This window comes from Carassius carassius, chromosome 40 (genome assembly GCF_963082965.1).
Source record: "Carassius carassius chromosome 40, fCarCar2.1, whole genome shotgun sequence".
Lineage (NCBI taxonomy): Eukaryota > Metazoa > Chordata > Actinopteri > Cypriniformes > Cyprinidae > Carassius > Carassius carassius.
The window spans coordinates 2,875,147-2,900,251 of NC_081794.1; the positions used below are offsets into that span (position 1 = coordinate 2,875,147).

General features: G+C 38.1%; 1 protein-coding gene across 1 annotated transcript in view; it reads right to left on the reverse strand.

Annotated features, from left to right (window-relative positions):
* Positions 1 to 25,105, reverse strand: part of myocd (myocardin) — a 120,581-nt gene that overhangs the window by 61,236 nt on the left and 34,240 nt on the right. Inside the window, exon 3 of the mRNA XM_059531707.1 lies at positions 7,598 to 7,735. Within this exon, the coding sequence (XP_059387690.1) occupies positions 7,598 to 7,694 (97 nt within the window). The 5' untranslated portion in view covers positions 7,695 to 7,735. The remainder of the gene's footprint in view (positions 1 to 7,597; positions 7,736 to 25,105) is intronic.

Sequence of the window (25,105 nt, forward strand, 5' to 3'; positions counted from 1 at the left end):
ATAGGTGAACAACTCTTGGCTGTGGCCATGAATATTTTGAAGCTTACAACAAAATCAACTACCAACATCCAGTCCAGTGAACACTGCCATATGTGCAAAACATTTGAGTAATGATGCCCGAGTTATGTTTTCAACCCCAGAGCATATAGTTATCAAAAATGTTTTACTCTAATATAACTCAATGTGATATCAATTACACCCGGGAAAAAGCAGAAACACAGCTGCCGACATTCTTCAATTGCCATTAAAAATTACGATTTTTCTATCTAAATTTATTCTTTAGTTCTGTTTATGTTTATAAGCATGAGGGTTTGATAATATTTGGTGAAATGCATAATCCATCAACTAATCCTCATTAGCAGGTTGAATGAAATGATGCATGTTCATACGAGCAATTTCATGCATAAATTGGGAAGCAGAAGAATAATGATTAACGGCACATTCCACCTGTTGCCTAATGAGAAAACGCTGGAGATTTTTGTTTTTATTTTGTGCTGATGGTATCAGAGCTCTTGCCTTGGCAGTTCCTTCTGATGCATTTTTCCCTTTTTTATGTTTTGAAATAAAACTGATGCAAGACTGTTCGGAGTAAACAAATCCATTGTTTGAGGACATCGCGATGCGAACAGTTCGTGCATATCTCGGCCTGAAGCGTTCGGGAGGATCTGATAGGAAAACAGCACACAGACACAACAGGATGTTTAGGATCAATGGGAACGCTCCAGATAAAAACAAGCATTCAGAAGAATTGTCAAGCCTTCTTCACCAGCAATTCCAAACAGATGAGCATAATAATCGCGGCTACAAAATCAGCATGGAATTCACATGAAAGATTCCCAGAGCAGCTTTCCACCCATTCCAGATTGTAAAAGTAAGTATTTTATAGCAGGTGTTGGTTTGAAAACAAGGGCCAAAAAGCCTTTCGTCGGAGGCTCTCCCTCCAGCCATCTGCCGCTTTGTTTCTCGTCCCTGATAGCATCAAGTCAAATTTGGGTTCACGTGAAATGGCAATAAAACAAAGAGGGAAAGTCGATCCATTCCTGGTTCGAGGAGCGAGCGCGCTATTATCTGGGTCAATGAAAGTGAGAGAAAGCTTTGAAGTTCAGCCGCAAATGTTGTTTGTACCTTCTTGGTATTTCTGTTCTAAGATGCTGGTGTCTTTCTTCATATGTACAATACAAGACAAAAACATGGAAGCCATTTCAACAATGAAATGAAAAATTTTAAATAAAGGTAATTACGACTTTTCATCTTACAATTCTGGCTTTTTTTTCTTGCAATCCTGAATAAAGTCAGAATTGTAACAGATATATATTCAGAATCATGAGATATCAACACATCATTTTGAGAAATTGACAGACTTGTGAGATATAAATGCAGAATTATGAGATATTAAGACAAAATTGCAAGACATAAACTGGGAATTGAGATTTAAACTCAGAATTATGATATATAACTAAGATTTGTGTTATAAATGTAGAATTATGAGATATTAACAAGGAGTTATGATATTACCTCAGAATTGAAAGATATTCACAAAGAATTGTGAGATACCATCACAGAATTGTCATATAAACTCAGAATAACAAGATATAAATGCAGAATTATGAGATTATAACATAATTGCAAGACATAATGTCACAAGTCGGTCCGGCTCATCACAGCGCACTCCCTCACCTGAATATTAATCACCATCACCTGTTCACTATTCACTCACCAATCTCCCCAGCACTATATAAGCACACACCTCGGTTCATCATTTGTCCGATCTTGTGAATGATCAGCGGAATATTCCTCTGCAAGGTTACTAGAATTGACTCCTGTTAAAACGTACTTCTTGTGTTTACCTTCTCTCCAAGCGAGTGTCCATCTCCTTCCCGTGGCTCCAGTTACTTTCCAGTGCTACATTGCTTGAATACCTTAACTACTCACCATCACCGAGGTGTGTGCTCCCAACCGGCTACTCTGGTCACCCCATCCGGCAAAAGTACTTTCAGACTTCAAGTGTCCCCATCCTCCATCCATTTGCTACTCACCCACTGTCAGTTTTTTTGCCGGTTTTCAATAAATCCCTTGCACCTACTGAGTGGCAGAGGTGGCTGACCCAGGGACTGTGTCTCTACTGTGGCTTTGGGAACCAATACATCTTGGCTTGTCCCCTTCGCCCACCATGGCCAGCGGTGAGTTTCATCAAACCATCTCCTATTAAGATGAATCCACTCACCGCCACTGTACAACTTACTGCTGACAATGTCACTCTTCCAGTTACTGCCCTCTTGACTCTGATGAAAACCTCAGAAATCCTACCCATCAACACCACCTCCATAGAAAGTCCTGTTGACAAACGTTCAGCTGAGATTCCCCCTTGTTACCGTGAATTTAGTGATGTCTTCTGCCCACACAAAGCCTCAAAACTTCCTCCTCACCGCCCTTGGGATTGTGCCATAGATCTGGTTCCAGGTGTGCCAGTGCCTCATGGGAAAATCTACCCGCTCTCTCTTCCGGAAAAGAAGGCCATGGAGGAGTATGTTAAAGAGGCCCTGAAACAAGGTTATATAGTTCCATCTACATCTCCTGCCACTTCCAGCTTCTTCTTCGTGGCCAAAAAGGACGGAGGCCTACGCCCTGTATTGACTACCGAGCACTAAACCAAATCACAGTCAATTTCCGGTATCCTCATCTCAGCAGCCCTCGATTAACTCAGAGGAACAGTAATATTCTCCAAACTGGATCTCAGAAGTGCATGTAATCTCATCCGTATCCGGGAAGGTGATGAATGGAAGACTGCGTTTGTTGCCCCTACTGGCCACTACGAGTATAGAGTGATGCTGTATGGCCTAGTCAACACCCCCTTAGTCTTCCAGGATTTCATGCATGAAGTGCTCCGGGAGTACCTCAACCACTTTGTTATAGTTTACATCGATGATATCTTCATCTACTCCTGGAGCCTGACCAAACACAGGCCAACATGTGAGAGCAGTCCTAACCCACTTACAAAAATTAAATTTATTCCTCAAGGCTGAGAAATGTACCTTCCATCAGCCATCTGTTCACTTCCTGGGGTATATCATCAATAGTTGAGGTATCCACATGGACAAGGGGAAGATTGAAGCCATCACCTCCTGGCCACTCCCATCAACCATAAAAGAACTCCAACGATTCTTAGGTTTTGCTAACTTCTATCGTCGTTTCATTAAGAATTACAGCTCCATCATCAGTCCCATCACAGACCTTCTCCGCAACAAACCTAAATCTTTGTCTTGGACCCCAGCCGCCACCGAAGCCTTCACAACCCTCAAACAAGCCTTCACCAGGGCTCCCGTCCTTGTTCATCCTGACTCAGACCTCCTTTTCGAGGTAGAAGTGGAAGCCTCGACCACTGGACCCCTCCCCGACTTCATCCATGTGCCTTCTCCCAGAAGCTCAGCCCGGCGGAGAGAAACTGTGATATCGGAAACCGGGAGCTACTAGCCATCCAACTAGCTCTAGAGGAGTGGCGACACTGGCTCAAGGGAGCAGTACATCCCGTCACAGTATTTACTGACCACAAGAATTTACAATACCTCCGAGAGGCTAAACGTCTAAATAAAATTTGTGTTATACACTTTTTGGAGATATTATTAAGAGATAATTATGAGATATTCAAAGAATTGTGAGATACTAGCACAGAATTGTGACATAAACTCAATATATATTACCTATATATATTAAAAGATGTAAATGCAGAATTATGAGATTCTAACACAGAGTTTTGAGATATAAAATCAGAATTATGAGATGTTAACAGAATTGTGATATATAAACTCAGAACTGAGATATAAATGTAGAATTATTCCATATTAATTCCAAACTGCAAGATATAATTATGATATAAAATATCACAATTATCATAAAAAAAATTTTATTCCCTGACAAAAAAGAAAAAAAAAGGCTAAAAAAAAGAATAATTGTGGGGCGTAAACTCTGTACTCTGTCAAGAAAAAACAGTCAGAACTGTGAGATAAAAAGTTACAATCATCTTTTTATTTTTTTTATTCCAGGCTTCCATACTAAAGTCTGAACATAGTTACTTCATTATTTATTTATTTGACTAAATAACTTATAATTCTTATTTAATCATTTATAATAAAATATAATAATCTGATCATGATGTCTAAAAATGGTAAATGACAAAAATGATAAACAAATCAAAGCAAAGCAATCTGCTCCAACTCATTAAAGAAAGCTTAATCGGTGGTGAGTAGAGTAATTACGAGCAACTTCAGGAGTTTTTTTTCTCTTTTTCAGAAACAGATGCAGTCATGTGTGTCCAGACGTTGTGGTGTGATTGGTGGTGTGTTTGATAGGAATTGACCTAAGTTCCTCATTCACTTCCTCTCCTCTAATTGTTTGCATGAAGCAGCAGAGCGAAGTTTTTTTGCCGCTGCAGGTTATAAAATATAGTGTGGAGGAAAGAATGTTGATTTGAGAGTGTTTGGAATCCAGTGCTGATGTTGTGTTCACTCCTGTCATGAGTGCTCGAGTCTCGTTTTGATCATGACGTCAGTCAGTCTGTTCCTCAGATCAATGACGAATGAGCCTGACGACAACACAGATAATCCACTCAACGTCAGAAGCTTTGTTTTATTAGGCCGCAGCAGTACTCTCTGACAAATGAACTAACAAACAATGGTTTAATGGGAAGAAAAAAAATGTAAACAGTAGCACTTCAGCGGAGAGACACACTTTGAGATGATCTGAAGCATATGTTGTTTGTTGACAAAAAGCCTTTCTTCAGCTCCAGAAGAATAGTGCAAAGGAAACTAGAAACTGATCGTGAGATAAAGATGCATACAAATTCTTAGAGGTGACAATTAACAGAAAAGTTAAAGGGATAGATCACCCCAAAATGAAAAGTTGGTCATCTTTTTCTCACCCTCAAGTCGTTCCAAACTTGTTCTTTCTTCCATGGAAGAAACTATGTGAAAGTTTTCATCTTCCGTTTTGTGTCTTGTTTTCCAATTCAAATATCTAAACTTTCTTAAGTCAAGATACATTTACTTGAGAAGCAAAATGGCTTAATTTGTTAAAATATTGTTTCCTTAAAAAAATGCATCAAAAGTAAAACATGAATAACAAGAATAAATATCTGTCAATGGGAACAGCAAAAAGAAAGAAAGAAAAAAAGTTAATTTTTCTAAACCCCATTGGCATACTTGTTCTTGGTTTGAGCATACATTTATTGATTAATTCAATCAACCATTCAGAAAACAAGACAAACTCATTAATTGTCTATACTAAGTAAATGCATCTTGATTTAAGATTGTTATTTGTAAGAATTATATTTTTACGGGAAAACAAAACAAAAATACTAAGTTGGGAACTTTTTTTATTTGCAGTGGGGCAGAATGTTCATTGCAATGAAAAATTAAGATCAAGCTCATGAGATTACTTTTACTTTGATATGTAATCACATACACATTTTCTTTATCATGCTTTTCAGTGAATAACTACTTACTTTTTTAAAATTGTATTCCTCACACAAAGTTACCAAATGCCTTCAGAAGATTTGAAACATCCTGCACAAGTCATATGGTCGACTACTGTGAATTTGATGGTGCTTTTTGTCATATTTGAAGATGGACATCATTCATTTATTTACTTTGTATGGAAGAGCAGCTTGGACATCTTGCTAAACATCTCTTTTAGTATTCTATGGAGTTTCATAATGACATAATATTTTATAACAGAAGTGTCATCTCTGTAACAGAGCTAGCATGTGCAGCCACTGCTGTGTGGATGATGCCATCCTGTGGATCCTCTCAACACATCAACACACTGACATGCTGTACACAACAACTGAGATTTACAGTGATTATTATTTTAGGGACATGAAACTCTGATGTGGTTTAATCCTAAACAAATCCACACACAGCATTTGAGGCTTGAGCTCAGTGACCTGAAGAGCTCAAGTTCACCTAAAGATGAACAGTCTGTCGTCGTTCACTCACCCTTATATCGTTCCAAACCTGTGTTTCTTTCTTCTGTTTTGGGTGTTCTATCCCCATTTTTATATTCAATTTGTAGAGTTTTTAGATCTATGCATGTATGGTTTTGATAAATGCATGCTTGTTTATTTTCATTTGAGCTGAAATGTGTGTCTTCAGGCTGGTTATATTCAGCCTGGCCAGGTTATTTGACCAAAACAAATGCGCAAAATGCACCTCATACTTTTGTTTAATAAGACCACATAACTGCAGTATTTGACAAACTGTGATGTAATGCCTGTTTCCACTCCATGTCTGCATGTGAGGACTGAGCTTCAGCATTAACTGTGCTGTTCTGTTAACAACATTAAACTGTGTTTCTACAATTCCCAAACAATGTAAGCAAATACACAACAAATCTTCACAGTCTGGCTCGCCCAAAGAGTGGCTCAAACCTTCTCTTGCTCCCTCGATCACTTTCACCCAAACGCCACACATGACATCATGGAAAACTGGGAAGCCGAGTCTCTCTCACCGAATGAGCTGGGAGTCCAGGGATCCATCATTCTAAAAATACAGTTTGTATCGCGGCATTCCGCAAATACTTTCATCTGTAAACCTTGTGATTCGAGTGGCATTTAAGCTGGTTTGATTAGACTATGAAGTGGAAAAGCGGAGCGCGCTGATATTTCAGCATGGATTAGTCATCAGCTGCTTCTAATAAAATGTTCAAACAATCTTGTTTTATCTGGCCAGGGGAGTTTCTTGGCAGATCTGTGCTTTGCATACTTACCTATTTACCTGGTATGTATATTGGCAAAATTAAACACTTTTCTTAAAGAGGAATATTCGCATTTCGAGATAATGAAGGAAAACGATTGGTCATTAAGTTTCATAAACTGGTATGAGGTTATCAGTGACCCCATGTACTTTTGTACTCTGGACTAAAATCTCAAGCTATTAGAGAACAAACAGTGCAGCTACTCTGTGTGTCTCTTGCAGGTATTTTGCTGTGATGTGCAGAGAAAACTTGAGATATATGGCTGCTATTAACCCCCATCTCAAGAGTTGCATGAATGCATCTCTGCTTTCATGACTATAAGTGCATGTTGATAAAGCAAAAAAAATTCAGCACTCAAAATAAGAATTAGATAAAATTCATTTTAAGTTCACATTAGGTTGTCTCACACACACACACAAAAACACATCCAACATTCTGTTGCAACATTCTGGCTATTAAAAATTAAAGCACATTACAAGAATGTTTGGAATTAGTTCCTAAAAAGTCATCAAATGACAACCATTCACTAACATTAGGAGAATGTTCTGTGCTGGAGGAAGTTATTTGACATGACTCACTTTGACTAACTTCAGTGCATCTGTTGCCTGAATTCTAATGTCACACTAAAGTGCCAGTATACAACATACACATAATCAATGTCACTTTTGGAAAATTACTTGAGACTCAAGAATTGTGACTGTAAAAGTTAATTAGTAGTAGCTGCCCTCCACTGATCGGCCTTCATCTGCTGTCAAAAATGTTTTCCATGCTAATGTGTACATTTTGACATTGCAACTTGCAAGACAGATTCATATGCAAGCTTTTTGCTCTGCTGTGATGTTGCACTCACCATTCTTGTGCTCTGTGTTTGAGCAGGGATGAAGGTCAGGCTTCCTCATGCTGGACTCATGATCTGGAGTCTGTTCACTGCTCGTCACTACATTCATTGTCCTGTTCACGCTCCCACTGCGTCCCAATCAGCTGCCGTCTGTCCAGGCCAAAACACACACATCAAAACACAGTCTTATTCAACATGTAAGGGACTCCACAGATAATTTACATTCATGCAATGGATCCATAAACTGACTATAACATTACAAGACCATTTCAGGTGACACACATGTTCATGGAATTGTTCAACAAAAAAAAATTTAATTCAATGATTGTACCCCCCACCCCACGTCTTGCATGGAAAATAAAATGAGAGATTTACCAGAACGTTCAACCCGCTCTTCATACAATGAACGTAAATGGTGACAACAGCTGTCAGACAAGACTTTCAATAAATAACTATTTAAATTTCAGCCTGGTTCTCACACAAAGTGGTCATAAAGGAAGAGTTCACCCAAAAATATGTTTTTATCAGCTGTTTGGACTCTCATTCTGACGGCACCCATTCACTGCAGAGCATCCGTTGTTAAGCAAGTGATGCAATGCTACATTTCTCCAAATCTGATGAAGAAACAAACTCATCTACATCTTGTATGGCCTGAACATGAGTTAACTTTCAGCCATTTTTAATTTTTGGCTGAAAGATTCTTTTAAGATTTGAATTGTAGTGCACATGAACTACTGATGCTTTTATCTATTTTTGTCCATTTATCACCATTTCATCTCATTGTAAGCTTGAACATTCAAGTTCTTTCTTCATGTTCCACAGAAGAAAGAGTCTCCAGGTTTGGAAAAAAAGATAGGATAAAAAACCTTTGGTTTATACTTTTAACATTACTGGACTATCTTTGATTGTCTACACTCTTAAAAAGAAAGGATGTTTTTGCACATTGATGGTTCTTTAACATCCATGGTTCTTTATAGTGCAAAAATGCTCTTAAGGATCATTAAAATGTTTTCTCACATTGAGAAAAATGGTTCCTCTATGGCATTGCTCTGCAAACCTTTATTTTTGAGAGTGTAAAAAGCAGCAAAAGCCTTGAACTGAAGCCACAGAATGTGTTTCTGAAACAAACAGGACCTTTCGCTGTTGATTTTCCTTCAGATCTGTTTTAGCAAGCAGATACTGAGCAGCGAGCAGAGCATTTCTGTTTGTTTATAAAGCATAAGCTCACTTAAAGCTCAACAAATGTGTCTCCTTCCACCATGACATTCATTTACAGAGTTCGCAATGACGGACCTTAAACACAAATGCTCTCAGTCCAGTAGTTTTGAGGGCCTCCACAACGTGTCCTGGTGAAAAACGAGGCCTTCAGCTTCCTTTCCACGAGCCAAGACTTCTTTATACACCATCTACAGAAACAAACCACATAGGGCACTCCAAACATACAGCTCTGTTTTCTTTAATAAGCTGTGTTTTCAAAAGCACTTAGATGTCTGAAGGACATTAATTCCCTAAAAATGTCACGGCTTGTAAAAATAGTCATGTTATCAAAGCCACACTGCCAATTTATAGCACATTCGACAAGCCAAAAAGCCACAGCACTGATAAAACGTTTGGAATCATGGAGTATAATACGCATGATGTAGTAGGTTTATGTTTTACAAATAAAACCGGTTAGTCATGATCACTTGCCAATATCTTTTACAAGTTAAGAAATGTTTTAGATGGGATGCATGTCGATCTTGTTTCTCATGTAAGTGTGCACCAACGTGAGGTCAAACCAAACCAAAACAAATTAATATTCTGGATACAGAAACATCTGATCAAACGTCTCTAACCACACAGACTGAAGAAAGACTCTTAACTGATGGGCAGCCCTTTAAAGCCTCCGTCACAGATGCAATCCTGCTCATTGTGTGAGCGTTTAGGGATGAATCAGTGACAGTACTGCAGTAAAACATCACACAGGAGGAGCGCTGATCAACTAAAGGCCATTGTGATTCTCGGGAATTCGTCATCACCTCTGCGTATGTCATAGTAAATCAGACCAAAACACTCTGTTATTACTGTTTTGGTTACCTGGAATTATTTTACACGTAGCAACTATCATACCACACTTCCCCCCCACAAAAAAAAAAATTCAAATAGCTTATTTGAATTGATATTTTTGAATATACATAGAATCACGGTTTCCACAGAAATATTCAGCAGCACAACTGTTTTCAATCAGAAAAGTTTCTTGAGCAGCGAATCAGTATATTAGAATGATTTCTGAAGATTTTGACGCTAAAAAATCAGCTTTTTAACATGTTTATAAAAAAAAGAAAAAAAAAAAGAAGAAGAGGGACGTCTTTTAAAAGCATTAAAAATATCTCACCAGTGAATGTGTATAGTACATGCCCTTTAATACTTTAGATGATTTTTGACATAATCCCTGTGACAAAGCTTTCATTTAAGGATTCATTTCAATGTTTTATGTGGCATGTTTGCTTTTCTCTGTCATTTTTAATCTTTCTCTTCTCCCACTTTATTTCAAACTGACCACCAGCCGAGTTGAGCGATTGCCAAACGTATGGGAGGTTTTCATTGCTTGTGTTATTTATGTTGGTGTTTCTCCAGGACTTCCAGGGATGAGTTTGTGAAAGAATTAACACACTGATGATTTTTCTCTATTCATTGTGCTGTGTGACAAGAATCGCTGCTTTCAACAACGAACAACTCCACTGATCTGCAGTTCACTTCATTATTAAAGGGCAAGATTTTCCCCTGGAACATTTTCCGCTGCATTTTGAACTGTATGATTAGTACATATATCAAATACTTTTCTCAAGTCAGCTAATTAATAACAATAAATTCTTAATCTGAGCAGTTATGGCCAATAAAATCAAAACAACATGAAATATAAATAATGTATCTTAATAAACACTCTTCTAGAAGAAAAATAAAATAATAATTGAACAATAGAAAAGAATATACACCATAATCAGAAAACATAGGAATTCACTATATGGTGTTTTTCCTCCCTTAAGTTTTAGCACAAAAAAAACACATGAACTTTCTCAAGCCTAAATATAAATATGTTAACAGCATTAATTATCTGGAAATGGAATGTCATCGGCAAAAGTGTACGGAGGATTTATTCATTTGACTGAACTGCTGATGCAGTTTACACACATTTCTTGTTTTAATGCAACACATCTTTTCCAACAATAGTTAATCAGCACTAAATCCACACAACAAATGATTTCAGAAACAGTAACACGCGTCGGCCTGAATCTGATGACAGACAACATATAAATAAAAGCATCGGAGGAAGGAAATGTTTAACAAACGGACTAATCAGAGGCCTGATGATGTGAATCTGTTGATGTGTTAGTAACGTGTCGTATTTACAGACGAGCTTCTCCACAGTAAACAGACGCAGGGAAAGGTGTCGCAGCATGAGCCCAATGACTTTCTAACTGAAGATTTGGCAAGATTTAGAGCTTTTGCCATTCTATAATAAACAACGGCATGGGTATATTGAAAATATTTACTTCATTCTGCTGTGTGACTTATGGCAACACGGCCACTAAACAGAATGTCAGGAGTGTTATGGCGTCAGGTACCACGGCCTGTATAAATACTCTCTGTACACTTGTTTATAGGAAAACCCCATCTGGATTGAGCAGACGCACGGCTGACCTCCCTTCTTCAAACGGAAAATATAACACAAGTGTTTGCTGAGAGAACTACAGCGGTGGACTGTCATTGACAGACTCCACGTTCATACCTCATAAACACATGCTGAGGAACAATCCATGCAGAAACATAAACATCCATGTTCATGATCATCACGTTCTCCAGCAGGACCTCAGCTTCCCGAAAATCACCAGCAGACGAGCAAATGATGCTAGATCTGAAATATTGCTTATGCATTTTTCATCATAACTAAAGCTATTTGCTCATGTCCAGGGTGAACGGGATTTTAAATAATAATAATAATTTTTACGGTCCAATTGGTCTACTTTCCTTTGCTAAATAAAAGGTAAAAACTACTAAAAAAAAATCTGAGAGTACTAATAATAATCAGTATTATTTGCTTAGGGTAAAAATGTCAGCAAAATGCACTCATGTAACATAATACAATAACTTAATAAACATCCAATAATAATATGAGGTTTGCACGTGTGTGTGGATAATATGAAGAATAATATTCTATTCCCAGCGTTTCAATTTAGTTTGAGATGCTCACCATCGGAGTATTGAGGTTATTAATAGCAGAATGTGCTAAACATCAGAGCAAACTTTTTTTTTACTTTACCTTTTTATGACCGATGTGGTTTAGTCTAGAAGGCCCTTAAAAGCTGCGGATGACGGGCGATGCATACAGTCGTCTGGAGTGACTTATGAGAGATTAGCTATGTAAACCGCTGAAGTTAACAGGTTAACCATCTCAACAAACACACACAACACACAACTCACACGCCTGTAGCCCTGCCATGCACTTGAATGACAAATCTGTGCGCATTTCCAGACCGAATCGTGTCTTATTAGACAAACCCTGAACATTTCAAACAGACAGCTCTGTGTTACAAGCCACTCCGGGCAAAAACCAAACACATTTTATAGTTGTAATGACTGAAACAGTTTACATTTCTGAGTTTAAGAATGCAGACTTTTCTTTAACCTGACCTTATGTGTTACTTTAAATGATCCTTTGCTTAAGTTCAGCACGGAAATACTCTGGTACCCAGCCGGACTCAAACCCAACGCACCCAAACTCCCATCACAGGCTGATTTACTCTCAGTAGCTCCCCTGTGGGACTCATATATGATCGGCCTGGTTCTCTGTAAGCAGAAATACAGCTAAAACACTCCTGTTCTTCTGGTTTATTGTGTCTATTTAACACGGATCAGTGACAACTGAGTTACACTTCACTGAAACACATAAGGAAAAAAGACATTCAACTTACAGAATCAACAAATCAAAAATAATTCAATCAAGAAAAAGCATGAAACTGATCACAGACTTCAAGATGATTAACACAGTTCACAAGATGTACCCTACCTAGGACAGTCAAGCCATTAAATATTTGAATCTTATTATTTGCATGACGTGCTGATTAATTAAACTAACCAGTGTGGGTGAGAAATTACTCACCAAAAGATCATTTAAAACCATTATTGTGTTAAATGAGATAATAATAATTCAAAATATAATTTATTACACAAACTTTTAAGGCTACAATGTGGCCATTACGATGTAGATAGCATTTAGGTGTATTTGCACAGACTGTTTCATGAATGCATTTACACATAAATAACGCAATGAGATTATTTTTGTATTATTCATTTTGATATGATTCAAGAAAAATGCAAAGCTACTCTAAACATGAAATTAAAGCGCCAGTAGGTAGTGGTGAGTCATTATCTTAATGAGTGAGTCATTGAATCATAGACTCAACCAATTCATTCACATGGCTGATTCACTCAGAAACAAATCAAGTGAGTGTCTCTATGAATGAGTCACTGAATCATTGACTTGATTCATTCAAAACTCTGGATTTATTCAGTGCTGAATCACTGCTGTGTGTTGATCAGAGACTCAGTTGTTCTGCTGTAGATCAGAAAGGATTTTCATTTGGAAAATCAAACAATCTTAGGATCTTTCACTGTATACGCATACATTTTGTATCGTATAGGCATTTCGTCCGCACAGATCCATTGTTTAGGGAGACTGAAACCGATATTTCTTAAAACCGGGTCTCAGAGTGGATAAATTTGAAAGTGGATAAATCCGTTTTTGTGTGGACAGCAAATTAGGATATTTTCTGAAACGATGACATCATCAGCCCATGTCTCGCCCCTAGTCAGACACCGCTACGTCACGTGACAGCAACAAAGCATGAACAAACACTCAACGATTGACTTTTTATTACCTAACATTAACACAGATTAATAAATGTATTATTCCATGTTCATTTTTATACCACGCGCAAGTTTTATGTGCATAGTCCAAGTCTTCTTCTCCATTTTTAGTGTATCTTTGTGCAAGAATTACAGCACCACATGTCTGGCATGTATACTACAAAAAAAAAAAAAAAAGATTGTATAGGTAAAGCTCTGGCTTCATGTGGACGTAGCCTTAAATATAACCCAATTTTAACCTGTTGTATAATGAACTGTTATATAAATCAATTTCACATTAGCAGTTGAGCAGATATTGGGAAGAAACATCACACTTGCTGTTGTGATATTGTAACATATCATATTTTGTTCTCATATCTTGAATTGTAGGTTTATATAACTGCATTGTAATAGGCTCCAACACACAGTCAGTCATCTTGCATCAGGTTCATCAGCAGCTGCATCAATGTAAGATGATGGACAGTGTGTTAAATGCCTTAATCATTTTAACTCTGTATTATTTTTTCCATAATGTATTGGAACAAATTAAGTCGACAGCCCTACGTAACACTACATTTTTCCTAACAATTTCAATATTATAATCTTCTTAGTGGCTGCATCATGAGGGATAAAGTGTTGAGATTCAGCATCACTCAAATCATCTGGAAATCAAGGGTTGCCAAAGCTCTGTTGAGTTTTACTCTCAATTAAACAGATTCTGCTCCGTCAGAAACTCGTCAGACCTGCTGTGTTTGTCTTTGTGTAAATTTCTCCCATTCCTCCCTGAAACTCTGTGGTACAGATTGTTCTCTTCAGTGTAAAAGAGTGTCTGCTGATGCTGAGGAAGGCTTGTCGACCTTCAGCGGCACACAGTGTTTTCAAGAACATAACTGCTGATTTATCAGAGCCGTACGTGCAGATTTTTCACTTTATGATAACAATAACTCTTACATTTTCTCGTAAAATTGATGACATACTTCTGCATTTTAACTGTGTGAAACACTCATGAGTCGTCTGCAAAATGAACATGAAGAGATATAAAGAACTATTAATGAAAATGTGATTAAAGCTTTTAATACATGATTGCGTTGTAGCATTTTTGTAACAGTAAGTGTTTGTCAGCAAGTATTGCTCGCTACCATGGCAACCGTGAAGTGTACCTTCTCGTAGCTATGTGAAAAATATCTGTCTATCTAGATACACATAAAGTGTGTATAGAAAATCACGATTCATATATGAATATATTGTTTCGTGCATCCCTAGTTTTAAAGGCATGGCAACAACTCTCCCTCTTCTCTAAAGCAGCAGAGCATTGCCTTGCCCCTTTGTTGCACGTTCCAGGAGGCGGGATTTATGTAAATTCCAGGGTTTGTGATGTCACCAACCTGGGAAGAAGCTCACTGTCCTTATAGTCCCTACCAGCTGCAACCATTTTAAAAGACAATAACTGCAGTTGCATTGAACTTCCAGCATCGCAAGTTTGTAGATATTGTTTATACTCAAACAGCAACATTACACACTAACTTGAAAAAGTTAAATCACAATTGACCACCCCTTTAAAAAAAAAAGTAAAAAAAAAATAATACAAACTGGGCATTAGATGAGCTACCACATTTTCTATTCAATTTGCTTTGCTGTTCTCACAGCCCTTTGTTTGCAGAAATATATAGTTTAAAACACTAGCAGTGTAATATTGTAATATATATATATATATATATATATATATATATATATATATTAGTGGTGGGCCGTTATCGGCGTTAACGTGCTGCGTTAACGGAAGACTCTTATCGGGCGATAAAAAAAATTATCGCCGTTAATCTATTCTCAAAGTTGGGTTGAGAGCTGGGTCTATACTTGGCGAGCTATGATGACTTTCACCTTGATATTTTAGCGCAGATGTATGCCTAACCGAATTGCACTGTAGGGGGCGAGAACGAGTCTTTAAACCTGTGTGTATGCCTACTGTGAAATTACCACATCAAATGTGACGTGCTAACATGGATGCAGCTGAAGCCGCCGGGTTTGCTTCATGGAATTTTTAATTTTTTTTTAAGAAGCTTCCCAATGGAAACCTCGACAAAACTCACGCCTGTTTCACACATACTCCATCTGCAGTGTGTATGCAGTCCGTGTGGGTTTCGTATGTGGTGCAGAAGCAGCACGGACTCATACTCATTGTGCTTATTGTACACAGGAAGCGTATGCAGTCCGCTACTCGGTACGTGAACGATCGCTGCACCGCTCCTGGAAAGCACTGATGGACCGCAACGGCGTGAACACTGGAATCCGTTAACATGGGTGCTTAAAAAAATACGAAATGCATACGCAATGCAGACGGATTATGTGTGAAACAGGCGTAAGGTTGTTTGCACCTTGTGCAATGTGGAATTCGTTTATAGCTTTCTCAAGCACTTTGTGATGCATTTGGAAACAGGAGATGAGCCCCTGGTCTAATGCACCACCTGTCTTGAGAACCCGTTCTCAAAGACTTACTTTTAGTCATTATTTTATTTGGGTAGAACACATATTCGCAATGCCTTCGGCAGAATTCAGATGAGCCATTCTAATCTAGATTAATCTAGATTCATTCCAAGATTACAGTGAGATTAATCTAGATTAAAAAAATGTATCTATGCCCACCACTAATATCTATATATATATATATATATATATATATATATATATATATATATATAATGAAGTGGCATTTAATTTAAACAAACAAACAAACAAATTTCTGTAAACTAAAGAAAATCACTGTGCAAATATCACGGGGATGGTGCTGTAAGGAGCACACAACTATGGAGAACTGCATATAACAGTCTTTTAATAAATCCACAAGAGAAACTAAGCCAACAGCACTACAAACATGAAACATGCAATACAGGACAAAGGAACTCAGGAGAACAAAGGGCTTAAATTAATGGAGACAAACGAGATAAATAATAAACAAAGGTGGAAATGAATGAGCTAATCAGAGCACAGGAAATCTACGCGTAGGTCACAGGCAGGTAGAACAGAAAAGACAGTGAAAACTGGTATTGTTTATGTGGTTGGGCCTCGGTTATGGAACAATCTGCCAATTATGATTAGAGTGGCACCTTCCCTATCCATTTTCAAGTCACTTTTAAAAACACACTTGTTCAAGCTGGCCTGTTAATATTCTCATTACACTGTATTAAAGTCTTGATTATTACTCTGTCTTCAAAATGATTATATGTAATCCCTTTTGGTTTTTAAATTCAAATGTTTTATTAATTCTGTTTTATATGTTTATGGTCTGATTTTTATGTGCAGCACTTTGGTCGGTCTTGTGGCTGTTTTTAAATGTGCTTTATAAATAAATGAACTTGAACTGACTAGACATGTTACTGTGAGGTCATTGTGTCTTACAATAACTTGGGTAACCGAAATGTTTGACCCTGATTAATACAGTCAATAGAATTTAGAAAACCCTCCGCCTTTTTATTGAGAAAATGAAATGAGAATATATTCAGAGAAAAAATAAGGGCACACCAGTTTGGTTCATCTTCATGGAAACTATTTCATCCTCACAGTGGAAGAATCAAACATCTGATTCATGTCTTCGCCTGATCTAAAACAACTCCATGGCTGCTGTCCAGTGCTTACTTTCAGGGACAGACTGTATAATATGAGTAAAGCATATCTGGAGCGCTTTGCTGTAAATAATGCTGTGTTTTGATGTCTAGCGTAAGGATGGCGGTGATAGTGCTTGTCCTGTGTTAACCTGCAGTGGCACAGGCTTCATCATACAAGCCACCAATCATCCCGCTGAAGCACAGGTTTCCCTGCGGCCACATGAATAATGCTATGTGTGTTTAACCAGAGAAATAGAAAGCAGCCGTGTAATCTAAATACATAAGGTAATATAAATACTGTGTGTGTGTGTGTGTGTGACATTGAGCTGGAGCTCTGGCTCTCACGGCTGGCATCGGCACTGTTTAAAAAGCTCCCGGAAAGTTTACAGTGGCTGTACTTCTGCTGGGCTTTGTGTGACAAGCTTTAACGCAGCAAACCCATCTACAGAAAAACACTAGGGACCTCCCTGGAATCCTGCGCTTCAGTTTCCATTCATGCGTTTCCACGCTTTGCTGATCTTCCTATTGGTGTTGAGTGTATCGATGCACGTCGGTCAGTCTCAACTCCGTTCAGTCCCAAATAAAAGAGTGCATAACTTTCTAAAACATAAGGAACTCACGCTTCCATTTCATGGAAACAACCAATTGACTTCCTGCACAAAGTATTATGAAATATGAAATATGAATTTGAAAAATTAAGCTTATAAAATCAGAAACTGAACCCAAAGGAGGGTGCATGTTTTTGTCTTTGAAAGCTGAGTGTCTCCATGCTTTTCTGAGCTGATTTGAGGTGTGTTGAGTGTCTCAATGCATTTTGGTCAGTCTCAGTTCATTGAATTCATTCCTTTAAGTACTGGCAAATAAAAGAGCGCATCACTTTTTTACACTAAAACGCGTGTGAATTTAATGAACTCTTGTTTTCATTTCAATAGGAAAGCATTCAGTTATTTATCATGATCAGCAGCAGTTACTATTCCTACATATCATCCAAATCAGTAAAATAATGTAACGTTACATGCAGTCTCTGCGTTCTGTGTTTGCGATCCAAGACGGAGCAAAACATGGATGAGTATAGACTATGCTTTGGGCTCCAAGCACTTAAACGTCCAAATACACACACACACACACAGATTTTTTTTTTTCACTTAAACATAGTGATATGTAAGTTATGTTTAAAGTGACATTAAACTGCTGGGAAAGTAATCGAATGCTTGTCAGTATGTTAGATCTGTGCGTTTAGTGTTAAAGTGGCAGCAGCCTAATAAACATGCCTCTGTCGCTGTCATTTAATGATAATCAAACAATAGAAGAAAACAAGAGAATCATGCACTGCTTTTCACTGAATAACTGAATGTATATATAATTCCCAAGACCATTCAATGTTTTACTCTTTCAATCTCTGCATAGTAGGCTATTATTTTTATTAGGCTAAATTGTTAGTTTAATTTTGTATCTTTTGTATTTGTCCAATTTATTTGTAAAAACCCTTAGGGTTTTTGGGGGATTTATGAATGCACTGACACAAGCCCCTGACAAAGTCTTGTTGTATAGTGGATGAGGAGCGAAATCCATTGGCTCTGAGCTATTAATCACAGACTAAACACCTGCCTACTGCATCTCAGACAGATTTATTCAAAATCACATATGCACTGACCACCACTAATGATATAATTGTCAGGACTGTTTGAGTTCAGTTATCCTATTAACTGAGAACAGGAAGATGGTGGGAGTTAGAAAAGTGTTTATCTGAGGCAGTTTAACAGACATTATGAAAACATATTTGAGCACGACTGACCAATCAGGGTCAAGTATCACAATAATCACACTTCACTGGAAATTCACTGCTGCTCAAATTCAGATATAAATGACTTAATGCATGAGAAAAAATGGTTGAAATTTCAGAACTGTTGTGTTTGTACTGAGTATGTGTATTTATTTTTCGAGTCAGGCACTTAACATAATAAACCAGCACATACAAATAAAGTCATATGACATTTACAGAAGTCTTCTGAAGAAAGATCTAAAGGTCTCTGAAACATTTCCAAACATGCATTCATATTCACACTCAATCCAGCCAGCTAGGGCAGGGAACAACTAAGAATTGCTGAGAGCCTCAGATAGGGTTAACCATAGATTGTAAAGAAATATGAACAACTTGTCTCCACTTCCTCCCACTATAGAAAAGTGAAGCCAAAGCATCTCAGTATGGCCCCTGCCATCTTGAGTAAATTGCATAATTTGGAGCCAGAGTCTGCGCACAAGAGATTCGTTTGGAAGCCAGAGTCTGCGCACTAGAAATTTATTTGGAGCCAGAGTCTGCGACCTAGAGATTCGTTTGGGAGCCAGAGTCTGCGACCTAGAGATTCATTTGGAGCCAGAGTCTGCACACAAGAGATTCGTTTGGGAGCCAGAGTCTGCGCACTAGAGATTCGTTTGGGAGCCAGAGTCTGCGCACTAGAGATTCGTTTGGGAGCCAGAGTCTGCACACAAGAGATTCGTTTGGGAGCCAGAGTCTCCGCACAAGAGATACGTTTGGAGCCAGAGTCTGTGCAAAAGAGATTCGTTTGGGAGCCAGAGTCTGTGCACAAGAGATTCGTTTGGAGCCAGAGTCTGCACACTATAGATTCGTTTGGAGCTAGAGTCTGCACACAAGAGATTCGTTTGGAGCCAGAGTCTGCGCACAAGAGATTCATTTGGAGCCAGAGTCTGCGCACAAGAGATTCATTTGGAGCCAGAGTCTGCACACAAGAGATTCATTTGGAGCCAGAGTCTGCACACTAGAGATGCATTTGGAGCCAGAGTCTGCGCACTAGAGATTCGTTTGGAGCCAGAGTCTGCGCACTAGAGATTGGGCTCCAAGCACTTAAACGTCCAAATACACACACACACACATACAGATTTTTTTTTTCACTTAAACATAGTGATATGTAAGTTATGTTTAAAGTGACATTAAACTGCTGGGAAAGTAATCGTGTAATAGTGCGCAGACTCTGGCTCCAAACGAATCTCTAGTGCGCAGACTCTAGCTCCCAAACGAATCTCTAGTGCGCAGATTCGTTTGGAGCCAGAGTCTGCACACAAGAGATTCGTTTGGAGCCAGAGTCTGCACACAAGAGATTCGTTTGGAGCCAGAGTCTGCACACTAGAGATTCGTTTGGAGCCAGAGTCTGCACACTAGAGATTCGTTTGGAGCCAGAGTCTGCGCACTAGAGATTCGTTTGGGAGCCAGAGTCTGCACACTAGAGATTCGTTTGGAGCCAGAGTCTGCACACTAGAGATTCGTTTGGGAGCCAGAGTCTGCACACTAGAGATTCGTTTGGAGCCAGAGTCTGCACACTAGAGATTCGTTTGGGAGCCAGAGTCTGCACACTAGAGATTCGTTTGGAGCCAAAGTCTGCGCACTAGAGATTGGTTTTAGAACCATATTAATAGCTAAAATCAAACTTAACTCAAAAAAGAACAATTGAACATCTATTAGCGTGATAACAACTACCTTAAATGAACAAAACCATCTTTTGGAAAATTGTATTGGAAGTGTTATTTATGTATTTTTTATTTTGGCTCAAGTCCATTCGTTTACATGAAGAGGGCGGGGTTTATGACCTGTACTGCAGCTAGCCAGCAGGAGGCAATCAAGGAGCTCACAGCTTCACTTTTCAGGACATGTGGGGTACACACAGGGTTAACACACAAATGCATGTGATTTAATATGTTTGGTTTAACCCATTTATTTAGTTTGATGTCAAAACTCTTTCATTCTGTTCTGTGTGATTTGATGGGAACACACACAGCATCAAAACCTAATAATTAAACAAAGGTCACTTTTTCCGATCAAAAATATGATCGGAAAAATATTTTTTGTGATTAAATATTTGAAGTGATTGTTAGGCCTTTTTCAAACACACATCAAATCAACCAGTAAGGAAATAAACTTTGTTTTTTATTTTTAGCGTTCTTGTGCCTCGTGTTGTTTTAGTGAAAGATTTTACACCATATCTCTGTGATATCAGTGGATAGTCGAGTCACAGCCGGTGAGTGAGGTACACACCTCCCGTCAGCTGTTTAAAGAGTGAAGTAATGCGCTCTCCATTAGTAAACAGAGAGAGCAGTCAGGAAACAGTGGTGGCTCAAAGTCAGTATGAGCGGCATCGAGCACATTCTCTGCCTGCTGTCGTTTGGTCAAAACCAAACATCAACTAAAATCAGATGGTTTCATAAGGAACGGAGTGTCACGAGTAAAAACAGCACTGCTGTCAATGATGCATTACTATAGGCAGCAATCAATACTGATAGATTTTAGTCAAGTCACATTTATTCCTATAGAACTTCATGCAATATAGATTGTTTCAAAGCAGCTTCAAAGAGATGATCAAGAAAATAGCAGAATAAATGATGGAAACTTCATCAAATATGAGACAAATATTTGTGACCCTGGAGCACAAAAACAGTCATAAGTCACTTGGGTATATTTGAAGCAATAGCCAACAACACATTGTATGGGTCAAAATTATAGATTTTTCTTTTATGCGTAAAATAATAAAAATTATGCTATTATGTCATTAATAGTGTCATTTCTCATCAACTCAAATAAAAAAAATTATTTAGCAAATTCCTGTTCTTATTTTGAAGGATTTACCATTTTAAGCTAAAATAGTTTGTCTATGTACAACCCGAGTTCCGGAAAAGTTGGGACGTTTTTTAAATTTTTATAAAATGAAAACTAAAAGACTTTCAAATCACATGAGCCAATGTTTTATTCACAATAGAACATAGATAACATAGCAAATGTTTAAACTGAGAAAGTTTACAATTTTATGCACAAAATGAGCTCATTTCAATTTTGATTTCTGCTACAGGTCTCAAAATAGTTGGGACGGGGCATGTTTACCATGGTGTAGCATCTCCTTTTCTTTTCAAAACAGTTTGAAGACGTCTGGGCATTGAGGCTATGAGTTGCTGGAGTTTTGCTGTTGGAATTTGGTCCCATTCTTCCCTTATATAGATTTCCAGCTGCTGAAGAGTTCGTGGTCGTCTTTGACATATTTTTCGTTTAATGATGCGCCAAATGTTCTCTATAGGTGAAAGATCTGGACTGCAGGCAGGCCAGGTTAGCACCCGGACTCTTCTACGACGAAGCCATGCTGTTGTTATAGCTGCAGTATGTGGTTTTGCATTGTCCTGCTGAAATAAACAAGGCCTTCCCTGAAATAGACGTTGTTTGGAGGGAAGCATATGTTGCTCTAAAACCTTTATATACCTTTCAGCATTCACAGAGCCTTCCAAAACATGCAAGCTGCCCATACCGTATGCACTTATGCACCCCCATACCATCAGAGATGCTGGCTTTTGAACTGAACGCTGATAACATGCTGGAAGGTCTCCCTCCTCTTTAGCCCGGAGGACACGGCGTCCGTGATTTCCAACAAGAATGTCAAATTTGGACTCGTCTGACCATAAAACACTATTCCACTTTGAAATAGTCCATTTTAAATGAGCCTTGGCCCACAGGACACGACGGCGCTTCTGGACCATGTTCACATATGGCTTCCTTTTTGCATGATAGAGCTTTAGTTGGCATCTGCTGATGGCACGGCGGATTGTGTTTACCGACAGTGGTTTCTGAAAGTATTCCTGGGCCCATTTAGTAATGTCATTGACACAATCATGCCGATGAGTGATGCAGTGTCGTCTGAGAGCCCGAAGACCACGGGCATCCAAAAAAGGTCTCAGGCCTTGTCCCTTATGCACAGAGATTTCTCCAGTTTCTCTGAATCTTTTGATGATGTTATGCACTGTAGATGATGAGATTTGCAAAGCCTTTGCAATTTGACGTTGAGGAACATTGTTTTTAAAGTTTTCCACAATTTTTTTACACAGTCTTTCACAGATTGGAGAGCCTCTGCCCATCTTTACTTCTGAGAGACTCTGCTTCTCTAAGACAAAGCTTTTATAGCTAATCATGTTACAGACCTGATATCAATTAACTTAATTAATCACTAGATGTTCTCCCAGCTGAATCTTTTCAAAACTGCTTGCTTTTTTAGCCATTTGTTGCCCCCGTGCCAACTTTTTTGAGACCTGTAGCAGGCATTAAATTTTAAATGAGCTAATTAAGTGGATAAAAGTGTAAAATTTCTCAGTTTAAACATTTGCTACGTTATCTATGTTCTATTGTGAATAAAATATTGGCTCATGTGATTTGAAATTCCTTTAGTTTTCATTTTATTAAAATTTAAAAAACGTCCCAACTTTTCCGGAATTCGGGTTGTAATGTTTTATAATGTTTCTCCAGAATTTCAATTTTGGGTGAACTATCCCTTAAACCTAGAAGATGTCTAAACTAATTTTAACTAATGGACAACTAATGTCCTTGAATGATCCTTCTAAGGACAGGGGACGTGTTTCCTTTCATATATTTCTGCATTTATTTGTAATGGAAATATGAAAAGTGAAGCCTACGAAATCAGTAATTGAACCCAAAGGAGAGAACACTGTGACATTTAAACACAAAAAGTGCATGTTTTCTTCTTGGAAATCTCACACTGATTTCTTTCACGGCCAAAGCGATTACCTGATGAAACAAAAGCCTAAGAATGAGCGACTGCCTGCAATGAGTAAAAACGGAAAATGAAAATGAGACACTCTGATGCACACCAGTGGAATCCGACAAACAAACAGTGAAGTGACACGTTGCAGGTGAGCCACGCTCTGACGAGGACCATAAGTGGAAAGACCTGCTGAAATTCATTTATGAATATCGCTGGAGTCAGTGCAAAGAAAAGAACAAAAGCCCTCTGCACCTTTGAAGACTTGCCATTTTTTCCACCCTGGTGTTTGGAGAACATTTGTTTGAACGTTCATTTCAAACAGGCTTTCCTTCACGTGTAAGCTGCCGACTCGGCCTTCGTCACCTCCACCTCCCACGACATCCATAGATCACTTCATATCTACAGAAATATCCACATCCTCCAGCATGAGCACATGCCGTAAATCAATCACAGGAAATACGGCTGTAAATCAGGGCTCAGTTCTGGTGAACTGAGTACGTTTGGACTAAAATAATTGCACTTTCTAATTGTTCTTTTATTTTGATGGCTTAAAGGGATAGTTCACACAAAAATTATCATTTTGTCATCATGTACTCATCATTGTTAAAACTTACTTTCTTTTGTGGAAGAGTGTCTGAGCTGCTCTTTTCCATATAATGGAAGTAAATGGGAACCAAGGGAACATAAAAATGTGAATTCTTCATATTCACATAGAAATCATTGTTGCCTGAAACTTCTTTTGCTTTCTTGGATATCTAACTACTAATGTATTAATCTAATGTATGTAAAGCTTGTATTTGACGGAAAAACAGTAAAAGTTCTATCGTTTATTCTCATAATGTTCTTCCAAACCTGTATGACTTTCTTTCTTTCTTTTGTGGAACAAAATGGAAGATGTTTATCAGAATGTCTTTTCAATACGATGAAAGTGAATGCTTTCAAAAAAAAAGTGCTGTCAAAAAAAAAAAAACTATATATATATATTGTTTTTGTCCATACAATGAAAGTCAGTCGGGTTTAAAACAGCTTCAGATCCCAATGACTTTATTGACAAACAATTTTTCTTTTTTTTTATTATATCCCACAGAAGAAAATAAGTCAAACAGGTTTTTAACATCATGAAGGCTAATCACATTTAGCTCATTTTAATTTTATTTGGTTAACTGTTCTTTAATATGCAGATTCTTGAAATGTGCTGGCCATTTACTCACACTTGGTGCTAATCTTGGCCTGTTCTTCAAAGTGTTGTTTCATCATTGGACTGTCTGTAGAAGAGTAAACGATGTTTAGATTACAGCGATAGCCTTCGCAGAAACATGAACCCATGATGTAAGGATCATCTGATTCTCCAGCCTGAAATCTATTATTATAACAGAAAAAATTGCTCTAATTTCTAAGGAACAAATTCCAAATGTAAGTGTAGAAGGGGTCTAAATAACAAAGTACTAATATGGAGAGTCTTGTTTGTCTAATTGGCAAGCGGC